This window comes from Spermophilus citellus (assembly GCF_964194105.1).
Source record: "Spermophilus citellus genome assembly, chromosome: 10".
NCBI lineage: Eukaryota > Metazoa > Chordata > Mammalia > Rodentia > Sciuridae > Spermophilus > Spermophilus citellus.
In genome coordinates this window covers 57440610-57464117 of record NC_138197.1, presented here as the reverse complement: position 1 = coordinate 57464117, position 23508 = coordinate 57440610, and the positions used below count along the sequence as shown (strand labels likewise).

General features: G+C 37.4%; 1 protein-coding gene across 13 annotated transcripts in view; it reads right to left on the bottom strand.

Annotated features, from left to right (window-relative positions):
• Positions 1–23508, bottom strand: part of BICD1 (BICD cargo adaptor 1) — a 245684-nt gene that overhangs the window by 63364 nt on the left and 158812 nt on the right. For all 13 annotated transcript variants that reach the window (XR_014024008.1, XR_014024009.1, XM_081309424.1 and 10 more), the window contains exon 3: positions 4491–4643. Coding sequence is in view for 11 of the 13 variants with exons in the window: in XM_081309424.1 (XP_081165550.1) it covers positions 4491–4643 (153 nt within the window). In the remaining 2 variants the exon portion in view is untranslated. The remainder of the gene's footprint in view (positions 1–4490; positions 4644–23508) is intronic.

Below are 23508 nucleotides of genomic sequence, written 5' to 3'. Positions count from 1 at the left end.
TTGGAGCACTGTGGGGCAGGTCTGTAAAGACACGTGTATAAAAGAAGTTTCCAGGAATACTAGATACATATGTGAATAAGCATAGTGGTATTTCATTAAAGAATGTGTTTACCACATTATACAGCATATAATAAACTCTGTAAGGCACATGAATAAAAGATGTTTTCAAGAATGCTATTTGTATATATGAATAAGGAGAGTGTTATTTCAATAAAAAGAATGTGTTTACCACAGTGTGGTGCCTGGAATACATTATGTAAAAACACCCTATAAAAGACATTTCTAAAGAAAAAAAAGGTAATTAGAATTTCAACATGTCAGTGATAGAATTACTCAGAAGAGTCAATCAAGGAGGTATATGTCTATTATTTATAATGATAATTATAGAATGCTAATTGTTCTACCCTAAATATATCTTTGAATAAATATAAGGAAACACAACAAATCAATTCATGGCATACTACCAATAATTGTCCTCTAAAGGAAATTTCTGTGTTTCATATTAACTACATTACTTAGGATTGTGGATACTTGATGGGAGAATAAATTGCCTGATGGGGAAAATGCATAAATGAACATTTAAATAGCATATAACAGCCATGATGACGTACAAATAAAATACATTTGTGTGTGTGTGTTTGTGTGTTTCTGTGTGTGTGTGTGTGGTGCTGGCCTATGTGCATACAAGTTAAATGCTCTACCACTGAGCTACACCCCTGTCACTGAAATATACTTTTAAAAATTCCAAGGAGTTGTTACCTAGCCTAAAGCATCTGATAATTTGACAGTCCCTAGCTACCAGCCATACTCCCGAATTAATGTGTTCCATGGGAAGGTTAAGAAAGGAACACTGTTTTCTCAGTCTTTCAGCAAGTATTTGTGAATAGATGCTTAAAGAGGGAGTAAGACATGCTATTTAAATATTATTTAGAAAATAATAAATAGCTAATAGAAAAACAAAACTTCAGAAGGGAAAAATCCATGGAACCAAGCATCTTACAATGGCAGTAGCTTTGCTGCTGGAGAAACCTGCAGCCAGGCTGGGGTACACAGCGTGGGGGGAGGATCAGTACAAAGTAAGTTTCAGGCTGATTTTGTGATTGAATGCCAGTTGTCTCTTCACAAAAACCCGTGGCATTTGTACACAAAATATTATGCTCAATTCATTAATTAGAGTATTTATGATGCTAATGGCTTTAAATAAAAGCCAATAGTAGGGGAAAACTCACAGCATTTCCTTATCTGGGACAGACTTGGAGCTACCTTGTACCCATGTGTCAGGGAATAAGCCCAAACAGCTTGTACAGAAAATGATTTTGAATTGGTTCAACATTTAATTGGGGAAATTATCATCTGACATCTAGAAAGTAAAATTGAAGAGATGTATACATTTTCCTCAAAACTCCCGAGTTTCCCTGTTTCAATTCCTGGTAGAAGGGTCTGGGTAAATGGTAAACAGTGATCAGCCACATTGATAAAATGAATTCCCTTAGAAACAGCTTCTAGGTTAATGAACACAGGCAGGGTACCTTGGCAGTCTCCCAAGGACCCCTAATCCTGGCTCTAATTAATCCCTGAGATGAATCAGCCCACCACACAGGACCACAGGGAGGCTGTCTGCTCCTGTTCCTATCTGAGCAGAGAAAATGGAGGAAGGAAAGGCAATTTAAATATTTGTACTTCAAGCAAAGTTCTCTTCATTCTTCATCAGTGACAAAAACCAAAACTACACCAAAAACAAACAAAAGAACCCCAAAATCCCCACTCACTCGCGCGCGCGCGCACACACACACACACAGAGACACACACACACACACACACACACACACAAAATCCTTCTCAATTTAAGAAGCATTTTTTGAGAGTTCTGGGGATTGAACCAGGACCTTGCACATGCTAGATAAACGCTCTACCACTGAGGGGTATCCCCAGCCCTTTTTAAAAATTTTATTGTGAGATCAGGTTTCACTAAATTATTAAGGCTGGCTTTCAACTTTTAATCCTTTTGCCTCAGCCTTCCAAGTAGCTGGGATTTTAGGTATGCACCACCATACCCAGCTGAGAAGCATATTTTTAAAAAATTCCTCTTAGTATTAATTTCTCCACTGCAAGCTCATTTACCCCAGCCAAAATAAGACCTGGGATGCCTGTGTTAGGCAGTAGATAGTAATGAGCAGAAGAATGCAAACCAATAACATGGCATGGTCATGAGTTTTCTTTACCTTTTTTTTTTTTTTTTTTTTTGTTACCAGAGATTGAATCCACTAAGCCACATCTCCAGCCCTTTTCACTTCTTATTTTGAGACAGGATCTCACTAAGTTGCTAAGGGCCTCACTAACTTGCTGAGGCTAGTCTCGAACTTGTGATCCTCCTGCCTTAGCTTCCCGATTTGCTGGGATTATAAGAGTGCACTCTCGTGCTCAGCTTCTTTAAATTGTTTTTAAGGCAAATGAACAAATAAGTAACCTATACAAAAATAACAGGTGCACAAACCCTGAGAATAAATAGGTGGAAACAAAGGGAGCCAATCAAACAGGTCAAGAAAGAAAGATCAATGAGGCTAACTCCTGACAAGGTCTACTTGGGTCATTGTGAAGTTAGGATTTGTGGCCATAAGTTTCTCAATATATTTCAAAAGACAAATTTCTTTAATGATGCAAGTGCACTAAGGTAGTTTGGCCACCAAACCCAGTCCCTACATTAACATAGGACTGACTTGTAGATGAAGCCACTCTGAATAGGAGGCCACCATGACAGGTCTGGAGAGGACCAACTGGGGTCAAAGACTCCACTGTCCAACACAAAGGAGGAGCTCAACACATGACTGCGGAAGAGTGCGGAAGGTAAACCCCAGTTCTCAAGGCAAATGTATAACAGCAATAAATTTGGAAGCCACACTGTTTCCTTTGTCACTCTCTGCTCAGAAAGGACCCACCCTCTCGAGAGTGCTCTCTGCTTCAACCTAACTTTACTTTCACTAGAATAAAATTCTTTTGCATGGCTTTTCTTTAAATTCTTTAAATTTTCTTTTGCTGGGACACAAGAATGGAGGTTTGGAGCTTCAGCTCCCTACTCTCCTGTGACATGTGGGTCTGCTGGCCTCTGGTGCATGGGGTGTTTAGTGCTCAAAGGGGAAGGAAAGAGGTAAAAACACAGGGGGATTTCCTGACAACCCTTTTTGATGGGCTGAATCTACCCCCTGTTCTCATCAGTAGACATCTTGCTTCCCTAGCAACTCCAAAGCTAAGTGGCAATGATTAGAAACCAAATTTTAATTGTGTCAATCCATATTTTTCTTTTTTCCTCTTAACTTTTTTTCCCCCACCAGTGCTAGGGATCAAACCCAGGGCCTCACATCAGCTAGGCAAGAGATCTACCACTGAGCTAAATCCCCAGCTCATTAACTCTAAAAGTATATACTGGCTGTTTTCCAAGTTTACCAAGGTCAAGAATCATGCCTTATGAATTCTTGTACCTTTCCAGCCTAGTACAGTGCTGGGCACATAGTCGGGTTACCTGAACTGAGAGGTTATGATAGCATATAGACCAAAGTAGAGGTTATGGCTGAGGAAGCTCCTTCAAAAGAATTTGGATATCCAAGTTGCCTTTACTTAACTACACGATACAGCTGTATTCATAAATGGATTCTTCTCATATTACAGATTTGAGAATTCAATTAGTAATAACTATGCAAAAACATGTTGCAAAACAATTAGAAAAAGGAAGCCATGTAAGCCTTACTACAGAAAAAAAAAATTACACAATTATGTAAATGTACATCTTTAGAATCAGGGTACAGGGTACAGCTGAAAAAGAAATCAGGCACTTGATTTCTTATGCTTTTGTTCCTGCTGGTATATACTTTATAATCCCTTTCCTTCTATGATTTAAAAGCAATTTACCAAAAAAGGGAAAGGAGAGGGCTGGGGTTGTGGCTCAGTGGTAGAGTGCTCACCTAGCACACATGAGGCACTGGGTTTGATCCTCAGCACCACATAAAAATAAAATAAAGATATTTTGTCCACCTAAAACTAAAAAATAAATTTAAAAAAAAGGAGAGAGGGAAGGAGGGAAAAAGGAAGGAGGGAAGAAGGAAGCAAAAAGAATGAGACAAGTGATTGTAGGGAGACCTTAAGCTTGTAGAATGAATAGCCTATAGACCCAGGCTTTTAACTGGAAGTTGTCAGATTTAGTTTACTGTAATGGGCTTAACTGCTGAAATAAAATCAACCAAAATTCTCCTTTGTATCTTTATTAGTAAAGCTTTATTGTAAATCATACTCCTTATAGGTGTATTTTTTTCCTTCTACATTGTAGCTGAAATAGGAAAGCTGAGAAATTTCAGTACATAAATATTTCATAAAAAGATTAATGGATTATAAAAAAATTTGACAAGCTCCTCCCTAAGAAATAGAGGTGATGGAACTAGAGTTGTCAGAATCTGTGGATCCATCTGTATGTATCTAAAAGAAACCTTCTTAAATCTCACCTGGTTCTGCTTTAACGTGGACACTAGTTTCTGCAAAGTGATATTCTCTTCTTCTAGTTCAGTGTAGTCCTGAAGGAGCCGGGCCTCCCGGAACTTATATTCTCGAATTTCATCCTTCATCCGTATTCTCTGTAGCTCCACCATCTCATTGTTCTGAAACAACAGAATAAACAATCAATATAAAACTTCCTGATTCTAGATTTCATAAAGTGCAGAGACAGTTCTGCTGTCAATAATAATAATAATAATGCCTCGTGGGGCAAAATGGCCAATTGCCTTTTCTGAATGGCAATTTAGTGATATCTATTTTTTAAATTTTAATTTGTTATATATGACAGTACAATGCATTACAATTCATATTACACATAGAGAGCGCAATTTTTCATATCTCTAGTGTACACAAAGCAGAGCCACACTATTTGTGTCTGCATACATGTACTTAGTGTAGGGATGTCCATCTCATTCCACCGTCTTTCCTACCCATCATCCCTCATTTCCCCCCCTTTTTTGAGATAGAGACCTAATGTGTTTCCCAAGCCTGTCTCAAACTCCTAGGCTCAAGCAATCTCCCACCTCAGCCTTCCATGTAGGTGGGTGGGACTATAGGCATGCATCACTGTGCCCTGCCTATCTGTCAAAAGTTTAAAACCACATATATGTGACTCAGCAATTCAATGTCGAAAAATCATTCTTAAATTTATTCTCATATAGGTAAACAAAAAGAAAAATTCATGTATGCTTACACAAAGAATTAGAAATAGTTTAATTTTTGCTATTTTTGAGGAATGATGATGAGATATGTATTCATTGTACATTAAAAAATTATTTTAAAAAATGAGAAAGAATGAGTAAGAATTCTATTTTGCAAAAATGGAAATATAGTTATAATATATAATTAAATATGAAAACAAGTTATAGATTAGTATGCATATTAGGATCCCAGGTGTGTTAAAAAATAAAAAAGTGTACACACACACACACACCACAACACTTTCATGTCATAAATATATTTGTAAGAATACCCTGCAAAATTGTCAATAATGATTATTTAGAAGGGGTTGGATTACAAGCCAAAGGGATGAGCAGAGGCGTCCATTACTTTGATTCTTATATCCTTCTGGGTCATTTCAAAAGTTTTGATAACAAATATGTATTGCCAGGTCTTATGTGTAAAGATTCAGGATATTAATAAAGCAATTAAGGGCTGGGGTTGTGGCTCAGAGATAGAGCACTTGCCTAGCATGCATGAGGCGCTAGGTTCAATCCTCAGCACTACATTAAAAAAAAAAAGATATTGTGTCCACCTATAATAAAAAAAATAAATATTTTTTTAAAAATAAAACAATTAAGTAAAATATTTAAATTTTCCCCTAAACTTGTGTGCAAGTATAAGCTATGTTTTAGTACAAAATATATAATGGGTATCTACACTAGTGGGTATCTACATTTATACATGCAATATATTCATAATCATGGAAAGAAGGGACATGTTCTTTTAATTCAGGATCCATGAGATTATTTTCCTATTTAAACAAAGAGAAATATTACACATATTTTTAAAAGGTACTGTAGGAAGCAAAGTCATTTTCTTTTATAATACTTTGATATCCATAAGGTAAAAAATGAATCATGATCACATTTGGCCTCTGAGCCACAATCTGCCAACTCTTGATATAATATTATATAGGGTTGACAATGGATAAAGTACTGTTATTTGCAACATGAGTGAATCTCATTAATATATTGTTGATTGAAACAAGCCAGGTGCAAAGACTAAACTGTATGATTACAGGTACAAAAGGAGTTTTATTGCACTTCATGGATCTTTTTAATAGAAATTAAATTATTCACTTAATGTATATAATGTAGTGTTTGTTCTCTAATCTAGCAGCCTTTTTACATTCACTTCTGAGTCTCATGGGAAATGTTTTTCAGCATCAAGATGTGGGTAGATGAGGGAGCAATGGTAGCATCAACTGAAAGGGATGAAGTTCATCTGCAGCTAATAATATGGAAGAAGAAACACAGACCCATAATAGTATTATGCTTTATTAGGCCAAGATCAGAATTAACCCAATCCATACAGACTTCTTCTAAGCTGAGAATACACATGGAAAGAGATGACTTTACTGAGACTAACAGCCTTATTACTAAGATTCATCAGGGGAGAATCCATAAACTATGGCAGGGTATCCAAGAATGCCCTCTGGTTGGCCAATGTTATCCATTTCAAGACTGCGAGGAAATGAATGCTGCCCAACTACATCTCCATGATAATCACTGAAGGAATCATGGCTCCTTTAGAGGGAATTAATCCATCTGAATTATAGAAATAGTTAGGTGCTTCAAGAATATCTCTGTTATGGACATATGCTCAATTCAATCATCACCATACAAGTACTGCTCACTCTCGTCCATCTGGTGGCTCTATACTATATCTAGCCACTAAGAGTTATGCCAGCAAAACTTCTCGCTCTGAAATTTCTTAGCCCATTCTTCATCATATTCCACTACAATATATAGCATATTACAGACCTCTCAGATTTCACTATTTTTTATCATGCATGATGTCTACAAGATATGCTAAAGCCTGGGTCCCCTTGATTATGACATTTCTCAGGGCTTGGTGGAAAACCAACATACAAACTCATTGTTTTAATGTCAAGCAATTAGAAATTTGATGTGTGCAGGGATTATTCTAGATTTTGCTAGCAATGTAGCATAAGAGTCATCCATAGATATAGTTCTAATCATTATAACCACTTGTAAAACAAAGTCATTTTCTGCAGCACCTGGTTTTCGTTTATCCTTGAGGTATGGAACTAACTGGTACTATTTAAGAGCTGACTCCCATCTAAATCTGTAATGGTCAAATTTGCAAGAGTTCTCAAACATTCATCACAAACTTCCTCTTCATCATTAGAGATCTGGGCTGCAAGGTCCCCAACAAAATCAATAAACACATTTTTAGTTGGTCCATCATGCTTGGAAATGTTTCTAATCATTTTCATCAGCAATTGATCCTTAAAGTTCAGAAGCCTTTTCAAGACATCTTCAACCCATTCCTTTAGAAAGATTCCCAAATAAACAACCTAATGGTGCATCTCAAAGCCCTTGGAAAAGAAGAACAAGCCAAGTCCAAAGGAAGGAAATAATTAAGATCAGAGCTAAAATTAATGACCTTGAGAATAAAAAATAACAACACAAAGGATCAATGAAACAAAGAGTTGGTGCTTTGAAAAGATAAACAAGATGGATAAGCCCTTAGCCAAACTAATCAAAAGAAAAAAAGGGAGAAAATCAAATTAATGAAATTAAGAGATGAAAAAGAAGAAATCACTACAGATATCTCAGAAATCCAGCAGATCATTAGGGCCTATTTTGAAAACTTATACTCCAACAAATTGTAAAACCTAGAATAAATGGGTACATTTCTAGACAAATACAATCTGCCAAAACTGAATCAAGAGAACAAAAAACAAAAACAAACAAAGAAAAAAATTAAACAGACCAATAACTTGTAATGAGATATCGGCAGTAATAAAAAGCCTTCGAGGGGCTGGGGTTGTAGCTCAGTGGTAGGGCGGTTGCCTAGCATGTGTGAGGCACTGGGTTTGATTCTCAACACCACATAAAAAAATAAAACAAATAAAACAAAATAAAATAAAGGCATTCTGTCCATCTACAACTAAAAAAACAACCAAAAAAAAAAAAAACACAAAAAACAAAAAACAAAACAAAACAAAAAAACCTTCAAACAAAGAAAAGCCCAGGACCAGATGGATTCTCAGCTGAATTCTACCAAACCTGAAGAAGGACTAATGCCAATTCTCCCAAATTATTCCATGAAATAGAAAGGGACGGAACATTTCCAAATTCACTCTATGAAACTGTTCTCACACACTCAAAACAGATAAAGATTCATCAAAGAAAGAAAACTACTGACCAATATCACTGATAAACTTAGATACAAAAATACTTAAAAAAATATTACAAATCATGTTCAACAACATATTAATAAGATTGTATACAATGATCAAGTTGGTTTTATTCCAAGAGATGTGAGGATGGTTTAATATATGCAAATCAATAAATGTAATTCATCACATAAACAGAATTAAGGACAAAAATCACTTAGTAATCTCAATAGATGAAGAGAAGGAATGTGACAAAATTCTGTACCCATTCATGATAAAAACACTGAAGAAACTAGGTATAGAAGAAACCTACTTCAACATCATAAAGGCCATCTATGAAAAACCCAAAGCCAACCTCACAGTAAATGGGGAAAAACTGAAAGCATTTCCTTTAAAATCTGAGACAAGACAAAGGTGTCCACTCTCAACACTCCTATTTAATATAGTGCTAGAAGTTCTAACCAGAGCAATTAGGCAGGAGAAGACAATAAATGGGATAAAAATAAAAAAGGAAGATGTCAAGTTATTATTGTTTGCAATGATATGATCCTATACATAGAATATCCAAAGAATTCCACCAAAAGACTGCTAGAGCTAATAAACAAATTTGGCAGAGTAACAAAGTCAACATTTTAAAAAATCAATAGCTTTCCTATATACCAACAACAAATCTGCTGAGAAAGAAATATACCAACAACAAATCTGCTGAGAAAGAAATCAGGAAAACAATTCTATCCACAATAGCCTCAATAAATAAATAAATAAAATACCTAGGAATGAATCTAACCAAGGAGGGAAAGACCTCTACAATAAAAACTGTAGAAATCAAACAATTGAAATGTTTTGAAAGAATTGAATAATATCTCAGTCATGAGAGAGACCTCCATGTTAATGGATAGGCAGAGTTAATATTGTTAACATACTACCAAAAGCAATATACAGATTCAATGCAATCCCCATCAAAAACCAGTGACATTGTTTACAGAACTAGAAAAAAAACAGTCCTCAAATTCATTTTGAAGAATAAAACTGCAGAATAATTCAAAGCCCAAAAAAGCAATGCTGGAGGCATCACAACACCTGTCTTTAGGAGGCATCACAACACCTGTCTTTAAATTATACCATAGAGCTATAATAACAAAAACTGCATGGTACTGGCATAAAAACAGACATATAGACCAATGGCACAAAATAGAAGACACACAGACAAACCCACAGATCTATTGTCATCTGTTCCTTGACAAAGGTGCCAAAAACATACATTGGAGAAGACAGCCTTTAGAAAAAAAAATATTTTTTAGTTGTCGTTGGACACAATACCTTTATTTTACTTATTTATTTTTATGTGGTGCTGAGGATGGAACCCAGGGTCTCGCACATGCGAGGCAAGCGCTCTACCGCTGAGCCACAACCCCAGCCCAAGACAGCCTTTTTAACAAATGGTGCTGGGAAAACTAGTTATCCATATGTAGAAGAATGAAACTAGACCCTTATCTCATATCCTGCACAAAAAGCAACTCAAAATAGACCAAACACCTAGGAATTATAACAGAAACCATGCAACTCCTCCTAGAAAATGTAGGGTCAACGTTCCAACATGTTAGGCATAGGCTATGACTTTCTCCAGGGGACCTCTAAAGCTCAGAAAATCATGCCAAGAGTTAATAAACGGGATGGCATCAAATTAAAAAGCTTCTGCAAAACAAATGAAACAATTAGAAATGTAAAGAGATAACCTACAGAAGGAAAGAAAATCTTTGTGACTTACTCTTCTGATAAGGTTTAAAATCTAGACTATATAAAGAGCTCAAGGAACTTTACACCAAAAAAATCAAATAACCCAACTAATAAAATGGGCAAATTAATTAAAAAGACGACTTATTTAAAAAAGAAATACAAATGGCCAACAAATACATTAAAAAAATGTTCGACATCATTAGAAATTAGGGAAATGCAAAAAAAAAAAAAAAAACTACACTGAGATCTCATCTCATGCCAGTCAGAATGACAGCCATCAAGAATACAAACAATAATAAATGCTGGAGAAAATGTGAAGAAAAAAATATTTTTACACTGTTGGTGGGAATGTAAATTAGTACAACCACTATGGAAATCAGTATGGAGGCTCCTTAAAAGACTAGGCATGGAATCACCATATGACCCAGCTATACCACTTCTCGGTATTTAATCCTAAAAAATTAAAGTCATCTTACTACAGTGATACATGCACACACATATTTGAAGCAATAGACAAACTATAGGACCAGCCTAGGTGTCCATTGATGAATAAATGGATAAAGAAAATGTGGAATTTTATTCGGTCATAAAGAAAAATGAAATTATGGCATTTGTAGGAAAATGGATGGAAAAATAAAATTTGTAGGAAAATGGATGGAACTAGAAATCATTAGGTTAAGTGAACTAAGTCAAACTCAGAAGTATCAAGGGTCATACGTTTGCTCTCATATGTGGATGCTAGAAAGGCAAAAGGAAAAGAAAGTTGTGAATGGGGGCAGGAATCTTATGAAAAAATCAAAGGGAGATCAGTAGAGGAAAGGAACCAACAGGTAGGAGGCAGGAAATGCTGGAGACTGAAACTGGACAAATTATAATGTTATACTGTGTGCACGTACTAATATGTCACAACAAATCCCACCAATATATACAACTATAATGTATGAATAAAAAATGTGGAAGAATATTTTTTAAAAGTTCAAGAATATGCTATGTGGGGTTGGTCTTCCCAAAACAGATATGTCCTGACTCCTAGAGTCTTTACAACAGGGAAGGTTAAAATGAGGATATCAGGGTTGGCCCAATCCAATAGACTGATAGCCTTATAAAAAAAAAAAAGGAACATGGGCCACAGAAGCCAGAGGCAGACTACGTGAAGACACACAAGGAAAAAGACAGCCCATGATCACAGGCAGAGACCGGAGTCAGTCCTCTACAGCCAAGGAACCACAAGGTCACCAGCACACCAGTGCTAGGAAGGGAGAAAGGAAGGTGGCCCCAGGAGCCATCAGAGGGAGCTCTACCCTGCTGATACCTTAATCTCAGACTTCCAGCTCCAGAACAAACTGTGAGACAATAAATTTCTGCTGTTTTTTTTTTTTAAATCATCTGTTCTTTGGTTGTAGTTGGACACAATACCTTTGTTTTATTTATTTTTATGTGGTGCTGAGGATTGAACCCAGGGCCTTGCACACGCTAGGTGAGCGCTCCACCGTTGAGCCACAATCCCAGCCCCAAATTTCCACTGTTTGAAGCCACCAGTTTATAGTAGTTTGTTGGGGCTCCCTAAGAAGTGACCGCACATGCAAAACTAATTGGTAACAGAAGTTGGCATAATATTATCTTTGCAGGAAGACGAGTGACATCTGCAAGCACTACAAAGATTTAAAAGATCTCTGTTCCTAACAGAAGGTCAAACCTTAAGAGAATTGCTGATTTTTCTGTGTATACTTACCAATGCCCCTTATCTAGCTTCATTTTCTACAGATCTTGATTTTGAGTAACCCCTTTGACTTTGGTTTTTATAAGCACTTCTCTGTCTGAACATGGTGATTTTTTTTTTTCTACTGACTCTGTTTCTCAGTACAGCTCTCCCTGGTTCTGCTATGCTTATGTGAAAACAACAAATCATAAACTCATAATTTTTTCACATGCAAACAGAAATCTCAGCTCCAAAATCATGGATTGTGTGCTGGCTAATGAAAAGGTCATTCTAAGGCAGGTACTGCATTCTCTGTATAGAGGTTGTTAGCTCAGAGTCTTGGGAGGATGAAGCGTTGTTGACTCAAACGAGGAGACAGATGACAAAGGAAAAATTATTCTGATCTTTATTAAATTAGCAAGGAAGACTTTATTGGAGACCACTGCAGCTGAAAGGAGGAGAGAGTGGCTCAACTGTGAATATAGCAAGGGGAAGTGGGGACTTAGAGCTAAAGATCATGGTGAGGGGGTCAACAGATGGAAAATGACTAAAAGGAGACACGGATGGTAGGAGGGCTCTTGCTAAGCTGGACCAATAGAACTCCTGCTGATGGCAGTTCAAGGACCAAGGCATCAAAAAGGTAGGGGATGAAGAAGTTGGTTGGATATGAAGGGTAATCAGGTTATCAAGGTCAGGGGCTAACTTAGCAGGACTCTTTGTGATAACTGACTGGCAGGCCAAAGACAAGAAGGGAGGGCAGGGCTGAGACCTAGGCTAAAAGAGGAGTCAGTGGAGCTTCACTAAATTTTGGTCGAGGACAGAGAGTGTGTCATGCTCTGTACTATGATAAGAGAGTTTGCAAAACATCTGCCTTGGTGTCAAGAGAACGTAAATCCTAATTTGGGCAGGGCCAAGGCCCTTTTGGCATCAGATTTTGATCTATTCCATATCTTGTCATCATAAAAACTAGATTTTAAGGAATTTCCCGGAAGTGTACAGACCTCATCAATTCACTATAATCTTCTGTGGAATGTAATGATCAATCCTGAGGCTATACCAACCAATGGGTTGTCCTGGAAACCTGCATTCAGCTTACCATGTGTCCTATCATGTGTGTATGAGCAATCTGAGCTCCTTGTCAGTTGGACTGCTTCAGACGTCTGGGTGCTCTCTCATTAGTTCTCATTATGATAAATTAATAATTCTACCAGTCGCTTCTTAGACTTCTTAAAAATTTGCCTATGTCTCCTCCCCTAATTGACTTCAGCTTAATCCCTCCTTTTGAGCCTCACTCTCTGCATCAATGACCTCTGAAAGGGATTCTGCTCTGCTGTAAGCCATGAGTTACTGCAGCACAGAAGTGTTATGAAGATAGTTTGCCAATTTAAAAGAACCTGATAAATGGCTTCTACAAATTTTCTAAAAAACTAAAAGACAGACTTCTGCTTCTAACCTTGCTACAGGAGACTATCTCAAGCACATTTGACCAGGTTTATGAAACAGTAAATAGTGGCATATAATCCTGTGAGAATGTGGTTTTCCCAGCTTTGGAAAGCTACTGCCCAAGCATCCAATACAAGCAAAACTCTGATATCATATAATAGATGAATAGAATAGCAAAAAGAACACACTTAATTCAGCTAAGATCATACAAAAGAGTTAGCAACAACCCCCAAAGGTCATACAATACAATTTACACACAAGGCCTACTTTTCCTGCTCTGGGGAGGCCCTCTGCCACAAGGCCTGGCCTGCCTCTCCCTCTACTGCTCTGCCCCTGGGCACTCAGCTCTGGCCCTAGACCTTTCCTTCTGTTCCTCCACCTGCTGGACACGCCCACTTGGCTGCTGCCTTCAGCTTTCTTCACTCTGCCTTCAGGCTCATCTTGACCATATCCTCTTTGACAATGTGGTAAAGCCTCTGAACCTCTTCTTGGAACATTACTTTAAAGGTCATGAAAGTCAAGATAACAAAAGACACTGGCTCTGTTAAAATTTTTACAATAATTTAAAAAGTTATGATATGGTAGCTGATAATAATGGCCCGATTGGTTACACTTCCTTGAAGAAAACCTGTGGAGTCTCTTTTCAAAGCAAGTCTGAACAGGCTTTCTGACTGGCTTTGACCCGCACGACACAGAGGAAGTCCTGTGAGACTTCTGGATCCAGGCCTCCAGGGTCTCACAGTCCATGTTCTTGTCCTAGTCGAACTTTGCTGCCAGGAGAGGAAGCCCAGGTTAGCACACAGGGCCATGGGCCCAGCCATGGTCAGCACAGCTGCCAGGCCTTGGACTGCTTGGCCTTAGTGAGCTGCCGATGACTGCAGCCACGCTAATGAACCCAGCCAAGTCTCTAAGAACTTTCCAGCTGAGCACGGCCCAAACTGCTCACCACAGAATCATGGGTTATTGTTTCAACCCTAACCTAAATTTGGGGGTCACTTATTGTACAATAATTCATAACTGGTACAGTGATACATGAGCTTCTTTATAAACACAATGTATAATCAGATTTTGTGGCAGATCTAAGAAATACTATAAGTTTGAAGCAATGACATTGCAAGATACCAGCAAAATCTAATTACTTTCTACTGATTACAAAAGTACCAGGCGCTGCTAATACCACTGGGGTTCGTTGCCTACATTCAAAAGCAAGAAAATGCCAAATTTCAGCCTGAATTTAATGAGAATAAACAATTATTTTCCCACCCAAGTTTAGAGGCCTCTCAAATTCTAGCTACAAACTTCCAGAACCTCTGTTAAGACACACTTATGCTGCTTCTTGTCCATTCATGTCTCAGTTCAAATGTCCTCTCCCCACAGAGGCCTTCCCTGAACAGCTACTATAACAGCTCCACCCCCAATCACCCTACATGACTCACTCTATGGATCAATATTTAGCACAGAGTATTTACTAAAAAAACATAATAATTGTTGAAGGAATAACACTAATCATTATTTGAAATTAGCTATTTACTAATTTTATGCATTTTACATTAGATGATTACATTTCTTTTTGCTTATGAATATAATGGACTGTTTCTATTTTGTTCATGCTATGTCCCTAGTACCTGGCACATTTTAGTTCCTTGTAATCATGGAATAATAATACAGGTAAAGGAAGGGTTAAACACAAATTTGAAAATATATGTTATTGCATACATGATGGATCTTTGTCTTATTTTAAAGGGAGACACAAAAGGGAGAACAATGCACTTTGAAATAAAATATACCCAAATCTGTGAAATAACAAGCAAGATTTGTTATAATTCCTCTTCAATATACTGTGGAGCTTCTTGGAGGCAGAAACATGATTTCATACTCTTTGGACATATGCTTTTGCAACATATGTACTCAATTAAATATAGAATAAAAAATAGTAGAGTTTCTCTAATTTAGCTATGAGTTAAATTACAATATTTTATTGAATTGTTGTATCTGCAGAAACATGAAATACTAATTGTTTTCTGTATCTTTTTTTTTCATGAAAGGGAAAATTAAAGTATATTTTGGGCAGGATTTTCTTATTTTAAAAGGGTAAAGGTGTTTGGTTTATGTTTACTTTTATGTGATAATAAAAAATAGCCTCCTTAGAATTTGTAACCTTTTAGAATAACTTTTATTCAAATACCAGGACTTAGCCCTGTGAGAATGGACTTTTTTGTTTTCTGTATCTTAAAAGATCTATCATTACCTGGGTGAGTGATATACATTTATTTACTTTTCCTTATTTAATATGTATAAAAATATTAGGAAGCCCAGTAAATTGCATGCCGGTCACCTATATAAAATTATTTTTAAAAATGTTAAGATATTAGAGGTTCTGTAAATGAGAATACACACATTGCAAAAAAAAAAAAAAGTAATGGCCAGAAACCTGGCTTGTATCTACAGGAAATTAACCATAAAATCTTTGTAAAACAGTAAATGTCAAGACAAATTTAAGACCACAGCAAAGTTAATGAGGATTACTAACAAATAACTCATAAAACAACTAATGAAAAAACAACTAATGAAAAAATAACCAATGAAAACTTGCAGTGCTAATTAAGAAAAAGGAAGAGCTTGGGACTAGCAGACCGGTTAATGTGGAAGAATCACTAGCAATAAAACAGGCACTGGGCCCAGGGAAAGAAAATGAGTCCTATTTATGTCACTAAAAAAAAAAATCCTTGCTTTTTGAATTGCTTAAGATCACACTCCGTTGGGAAGGTTTTTAATTCCACAATAAATCAAACAACCGTGGCTGTTTCTTTGCACCATTCACCACAAGATTCACCTTGTGCATTTTTTTTTCTTCCTAGCATAAGATGGTGTTGAGCTCTACTAAAAACTCCCAATGAAAACAATGAGAGCAAGAATAATAAAGCAGGAGATAAAGGAGAGACAGTGGCCCAGGAGGGGGATGCACCCCCTTCCTTCCTGATCAGCTTCCCCAGGGAGCAGGATCAACCTAAGAGGGTAGCTGTGGAAAGAATATCCTCTTTATTTGCATTGCCCTTTGGTTGGTTGCATACTTAGAGCACTATTTTAATCAACATTAAAAAGATTTCTTCTTGCAGTAATCATAAAAATTCCTTCTATTATTGGTAAGAAGGAATATTAAACATGAATCACACAAAGAACATATGAAAATGCATATAAGTATGTAATAATAACAATGCCTTCCAGTTCCAATGTTCAGTGTCTCATCTATTCATTAATTTTTGCAGTGCTAAGGATTAGCACCCAGGGCCTCACACATGCTAGGCAAATTTTCTGCCACTGACCTATGCCCTGGCCTTTTAGTGTCTTTTATGAATCAGTTATACTCATTGCCACGCTAGATTTTTGGAGGGGTACCAGGGATTGAACTCAGGAGCATTCGACCACTGAGCCACATCTCCAGCCCATTTTCCTATTTTGTTTAGATACAGGGCTTTACTGAGTTGCTTAGTGCCTCGCCATTGCTGAGGCTAGCTTTGAACATGATCCTCCTGTCTCGGCCTCCCAAGCTGCTGGGATTACAGGTGTGCACCACTGTGCCTGGCCACACTATATTTTTTTTAAAAGCTTTATTTATTTACTTTTAAGATAGGGTGTCACAATGTCACCAGGCTGGTCTAGAACTCCTGGGTTCAAGCCATCTTCCTGCCTCAGCCTCCTGCCTAGCTCTGACTTCAAGTATGCACCCCTGTGCCTGGCATCACATTAGCTCTGAATGACAGACAGCTTGTGTTGAGTTGGAGGAGAGACCTTCAATTTCCTCGGCTGCAGAATGGCAATCTAAATTCATAAGGTTATATGGTGGTTGTGAGGATTCAGTGATATAACATGGAGAAATAAGCAGGGATGCCAGATACACAGATAATTCACCATAACACAAATGGGTTCACACACAAAAACCTGGGCAACCAATTATTCTTGTATTCATTGGGAAAGTTTTATAAAGGAGATTACATTTGACTGGAACCATGAAGGAAAAGCACAGTTTGGAAATGAAAAAAGAGTAAATTAAAAAAAAATGACAAAAAAATAAATGAGGAAAAAGTAAAGTGGAACAAGGAGGATAGATATTCCAGCCAGCGATAAGCCTTTGAACAAAAGCCCCGTATTTGTAAGGAAGGCAATGCTAAAATACCCAAAGCTACAGGAGTGACAGAAAGTCAAAGAAGAGAGGGAAAGTAGGAAAAATCTACAAAACTGTTATATGTTTTCAGCACATGCTTAAGTTTGTTGCTATCTCATAAAATGCAATATTAAATTACAGTCTAGTGTTGTTAACTTTTGGGAGAATGGGAAGAACCAAAAATATTTTCAGTCCTTAGAATCTTTACAGTTTTTAACTAGGCTGTGGTTTGGGTAAAAATGCAGTTTGATGTGGTTGGAGCAAAGTAACTTGAGACAGATTCTGTAGGAAATTCTTTGTTAAACAAAGGAATGTGGGGAACCACTGAAGTCTTCCAGGCAAAGCAGCTGCCTGATCAGACCTGTTTTGACAAGTGACTGCTCAGTGTAGAGACTGAAAGAAAGAGTCAAAGACAACAAACAAGCAAATGCTTCAACAGCCTCAAGTGACAGGAGAGAGGAGGAATTTTGAGGAGGGGACAGATCAAGAAATGTCTTAGAATTAATGGGACTTTGTCACTGATTGATGCAATAGTGAATGGGGGGAAAAAGAGTAAAGACGAATGATCTAATAAGGATAAAAGTACCATGTTAAGTAACTTTTTGTTGCTGGGACAAAATACCTGAGAAAGACAACTTAGGAGGAAAGACTGATTTTGGCTCAGGGTTTCAAAGGTTTAGTCATCGGCTGGAAGGCAGAAGCATCATGGCAGAAGGGTGGAGGAAAGCTGCTTCCTTCAAGGCTGCCATGAAGCAGAGGGAGAGGAAGGCCTGGGGACAAGATATCCCCTTCCAGGGCACACCCCCAGTGACCTATTTCCTCCATTAGGCCTCATCTCCTGCAGTTTTCACCACCTTCCAATAATGCCATCAAATAATTAATCCACGAATGGATTAATCCACTGATGAGGTCAGAGCCTCATGATCCAAAGACTTCCCAAGAGCCCCACTGCTGCATTGGGGACCAAGCCTTTAATATCTGGGCATTTGGGGGGACATTACAGATACAAACCATAACAAGTACCTAACAGAGTTATTAGAAAAAAAGGAAATTTTACAATAGAGTTAATGAGAGAGTGAATGATACATCCTGTAAATAAATAATTATAAGTGGTATTTACTTGGACTGTCATACCAGAAATTCCTGGAGCCATGAGAAGAGTAAAGGAGGAGAGCTGTTTTTGCCCAAGTAGAGAAGCTAGAGAGGGGAAAAGCTGGGTTTGTGGAACAGGCTTTCTGCCAGTCCCAGACCATAACATTAATTTTCCTTCATTTGGCAAATAACAACGCTTCTGTTATTGGAGAGAGGGGGACACTAGTTCTCCTTACCCCTCAAGTATCCCACAGGAATTTTCCACCCTGGAGCCAAGAAGTCCTGAGCTTTAGGAGTTAAGGGAAGTATGAGGGTTGGAGGGTGGACAGGGAAGGCGAGGGGCTGCCACCAACCCAAGCAAGCCCACCCACATCGTTGCCTACACTGCTCCTGCTGCGCACCTGAGGACAAGCACACACTCTACTTGTGGATTCCAGGAGCACAAGGCTCTGACTTTCTCTTGTGCAAGGAAAGAAGAAGGATGGGAACACTGGATGACGGATACATGAGGCAAGCCCCGGATCTCTCAGTTCCCAAATCTACTTAACTCAAATGGTCCATTCATTCTTCCACTCACACCGGCCGCACATTCCCATGCCATTTGTCCCACAGTTGCCAATAAGGGCACCTCCTGTTCTCACAAGTCATCTTCTCCAGTTCCCCCAACCCAACCACTCTTCCACCTCAAAAGGGATTCCTCATCTTTGATCTCTAACTTGCTCATGATCTGCAACCTTGGTTCCTCACTCCTCTCCTCAGCCAGCTTCAATGCCACTGTCCCCACATTCTTACTCTCTTGCAAACACACTTAATTCCCTTGTGCCCCCACCCCCCCCACCCCATCTCTAATGAAACCTAACTCTCTGCCTTCCCCGTGTATGCCCATAGCTGAATAAGAACTAAGGAAAATATAAATTGGGGCTGACTGGTTTCAGCTCCATTCATGAAAAGGCAGTGTAGTGGCGTGGTTAGAAGCCCAGACTCTGAATCAAGCTTCCCTGGGTTCAGATACTGACTTTAATCCTTACTAGCCTTGTCAGTTACTTACTTTTCCATGTCTGTTTCTTTTTTGCTGCAGGGGAAATTTCTTCAGAGGCTTGATATGTAGATTAGAACATTGCCTAGTGTATGAGATTTATTTAAGGAAAAAAAAAAAAAAAAAAAAACTCCTGAATCTCTCCCAAATGGGCCTTACGTACTGACAGATGGTCATACTGTAGGTTTAAGTATAGCAAGTTTTCTGCTTCTCTCTCTTTCTACAATTGGTCCCTTCCTCTCTCCCATGTTAAGCAAGGAAAAAAAATAAAGAGATTTGTCAAGGCTGGGAAAGAATAATAAAGGAGGGGAGAATGAGGACTTAAGAACAGTTGTGAATGTATATTCTACAGTTCTGTGCAGTCACTAGAAGTTACTCATAAGTTTGGGAAACATTAGGTTACATGAAGTTATACACTTTTCTTTTGGCTTCTGAACTTCTCAGAACCTTTAATAGGCTAGTGTAGATTGAGCATTCAGACTTTGTAAGAGAAAGATAATGGTATGTACTGTATTCTAAATCTATTTGACCACAAGATCTTTGCTCCTTTCATGGAACATTTTAAATAATCCATTAGATAAGATCATCAAAAAAATGTTCTGATATAGCTCAGTTTGTAGAGTATTTGCCTAGCATGCATAAAGGTGCAATCCCCTGCACCACCAAAAAAAAAAAAAAAAAGTTCTCAGATGGTGGGGTAAAACACAGAGCTAACCCAACCCAGGACTCTTGCAATTGCAGGTAGCTGAGTGGATCATTTGAATAAAGTAATGGCATAAAATTGAAAGCAGAGAACTAGTCAGATGTTAAAAAGGGTGAGACAGACAGATGAGTAGGTCCTGATTTGCAATGAGTGAGTAAACAGGTGAAGGAGTTCAGGACATATCACCCTAAAATATACCACTCTGGGATACTGATTATTTTGAGCCGAAGGCTTTGGAGAAATAGCAAAAGCCAGAAAAGCTTTCTGTTCTCTCCTTTTCTACCTGAAAACCAGCCATAAAATTTCCCAGAGAAAGGTGCTTTCCTACAACCAGGAAGAGAAATACACCCTTGTCAATGGACTGGAATTGATGCTGAAATAGATCTGTACAAACAAATTCAACTAAAATAACCCTTATTTTCTACTAGTTTTTCCCCACAATTTGGTTCTGACCCAAATGCCATGGTCTGTCATTTCTTCACACATTCATTATTTTTTGTCTATGTATAAATTTTCTGTTCTGGCCACTTTTATTTATTTATTTTTTTTTTTGGGGGGGGGGTGTCTTCACTTCTTGTGAGACTTCCACTGCACATGTAAAATTATAATGAATGTGTATATTGTTCCAACCATCTGTTCTATGTCAGCAGAAACTTTCCCTCCTCTACCCTGTCAAATTGCTTTCTTGTTCTTCATTGTCACTTCAAGGTTTGTGCAAATCTTGCTCTAAAGGCGGCACCATGAAGGGTTAACCATCTGATGTTGGATTTGAAGAAATACAGTCTTCTCCCCATGGGATCACTACCTCCATTAGAAGCTAAGGACCATCTCATCTCATAAGCAGTTCACGCTTCAGGGCCTCATTTTAAATACTTATCATAGGCAAAATCTTGGCAGCAACACAACATCTGCCCTTTTAAACAACTGAAATAAATGGTGCAAAATAAATAATATAGGACAGGTCTTCATCTTATATGCTGCTTTATAGATTTTTCTTTGTGTAAAAGGACATTAAAAGAACACATGTTATTTTAAACAATAAAACAGATCAATAAACATTCAAATTGCATCTTAGTTGGACAGAACATGTATATTACAGGAACGCTTTTTGTGTAGGATCTTTTTTTGGTATCAACTTTTTGAGATATAATTCACATCTCTACAATTCACTCATGTAAATTACACAATTAAATAATTTTTAATATTGTTACATAGCTGTGACCGTTATCACAATCAATTTTAAGACATTTTTATCACCTCAAAAATAAACTCCATCCCTTTAGCTATCATTACTGCCCCCTCCCCACAATGCACGCAATTCCTTCCAACCCTAGGCAATCACTAATTTATTTTGTGTCTCTATAAATTTGTCTACTTTAGACATTTCATATAGATGAAATCAGATAATAATATGTGGTCCTTTGAGAATGCAAGTAAGATTTTTAACAATTTAGTTAATGCTGATAAAATATTTGTCTTTCAAAGTCTATAGATATCTTTGCTGAAGTGCAAATGATATTTTAAATTATATCAGCAAATTTACTGCAGGGTGTTGACATTTGTTCAGCATAGAGTAGATCCAGTAATTGAGATACTATATTTCATAAGGTAGTAGGGTCATTTAAAGTTTACTCAATGGACTGAAAGTTATTTTTTAATTAATAAAAATGTGACTTTGTGACCTGGGTATTGTAACCTGAGTATACTTGTTTTTTTGGTTTTTTTGGAATAAACTTCTAAAGATGTAAAATACTATAATCTTTTCTCTTTTCTATGATCTACCCTGAAGTCAGGAAACCACTGATCATGTCCCAAAGTAGAGTTGTCATTTCTTGCTTACTTGTTTTACTTAATTTTCTTTCTCTTCCTTCCTTTCTTTTTTTTTTTTTAAGTAAAGATGCAACAAGCACCATAATGAACAACAGCATGACAAGCTTCCTCTCTGATTGAATCCTCTCATAACTATGGATATGCATTCTGACTTGATACCACCATTACTGCAATCAAAAATCATTAAATGGAAAAGGGAAATTTTGGTAATGCACTAAATAGATTTAAAAACTAGAATGTTCAATGAAGGTGAAGGTTGAATTCACAAACGTTGCATAAATAGTTCAGTCTCTAGAAAATATCCTTTTTCCTCAGCTTCACAGACTTTTTAAAGAATGATCTAACCCAGGAGATAAATGGTACCAACAGTCTGAAAATCACTGACCATGACAATTAAATTTAGGGAACACACTATAACAGGGAAATGAGTGAATAAAAACAGAGGTGATGGTATGCAATATAGTGAGTTAAACATTGAAATAAAGAAGGAAAGAAAAAAATATAGAGGGATGAGAAGGAGAAGGAACAAACAGCAGCAAAATGTGAAAGCAAAGTTTGTATGGAAAAGGGAATATTGGCATAGCCTGTAGGCTGATTTGAAAGATAAAAGCTGCTCAAGAGACTTAAAGTTATTAGTTATGCTGTTTTTTCTTTTTTTAATAAAAAAATAAAAAATTGTGCTTACTTAGAAGTATTCAGAATATCAACAAAACTGCAACTTTTTTTTTTTTTTTTTTTGCAATTACAGAGTGTTCTTCAGTTAGCAAAACAACAATTATTTCATATAAGCTGCCATCGGAGACAATGGAAACGAAAAATCTAACATCTGTATAGATAACTAATTTGTGCTGTGCACCAACAAGAATCTGCTTTAAATTTTCATGCCAATTTACAGGAAGTAAATTGAATGAAGTTAGTGGCCACAGAAAATACCACTGGGTCAGGGCTATCTAAAGACATATTTGGTAATATGTTAACTACACACATAAAAGATACTCTGTTGTTTAAAAATAAAACTTACACAGCCTTACATTTCAATATTTTTTCTTTAAAAGAAGTGAGTCGTATACAGGGGGTTAAATGCTTTATAGACAAGAGAAAAGCTGCACTAGAGCCAACTTCTCCTCCTCCTCTTTATCTCCCCCAACTTCCTTCTTTTCCTTGCATTTTCAGCCTCGACCACGCCCCTGTTTGCTGCATCAGCCTTTCCTTCAGCTCCTAGACAACAACATCCTTTTTGTGTTGTTCCTTCTTTTCACAGGGCTGCTTGTCATCAGCAACAGAGTTATTCCACATCTCTCCCAGGTGCATGGCAACGTCATCAATGGACAGGCTACATGTCCTCCTTTGATTTGGGGGTGCTATCAAAACAGAGCAAGAAGAAGGCCGACAGAGGCCT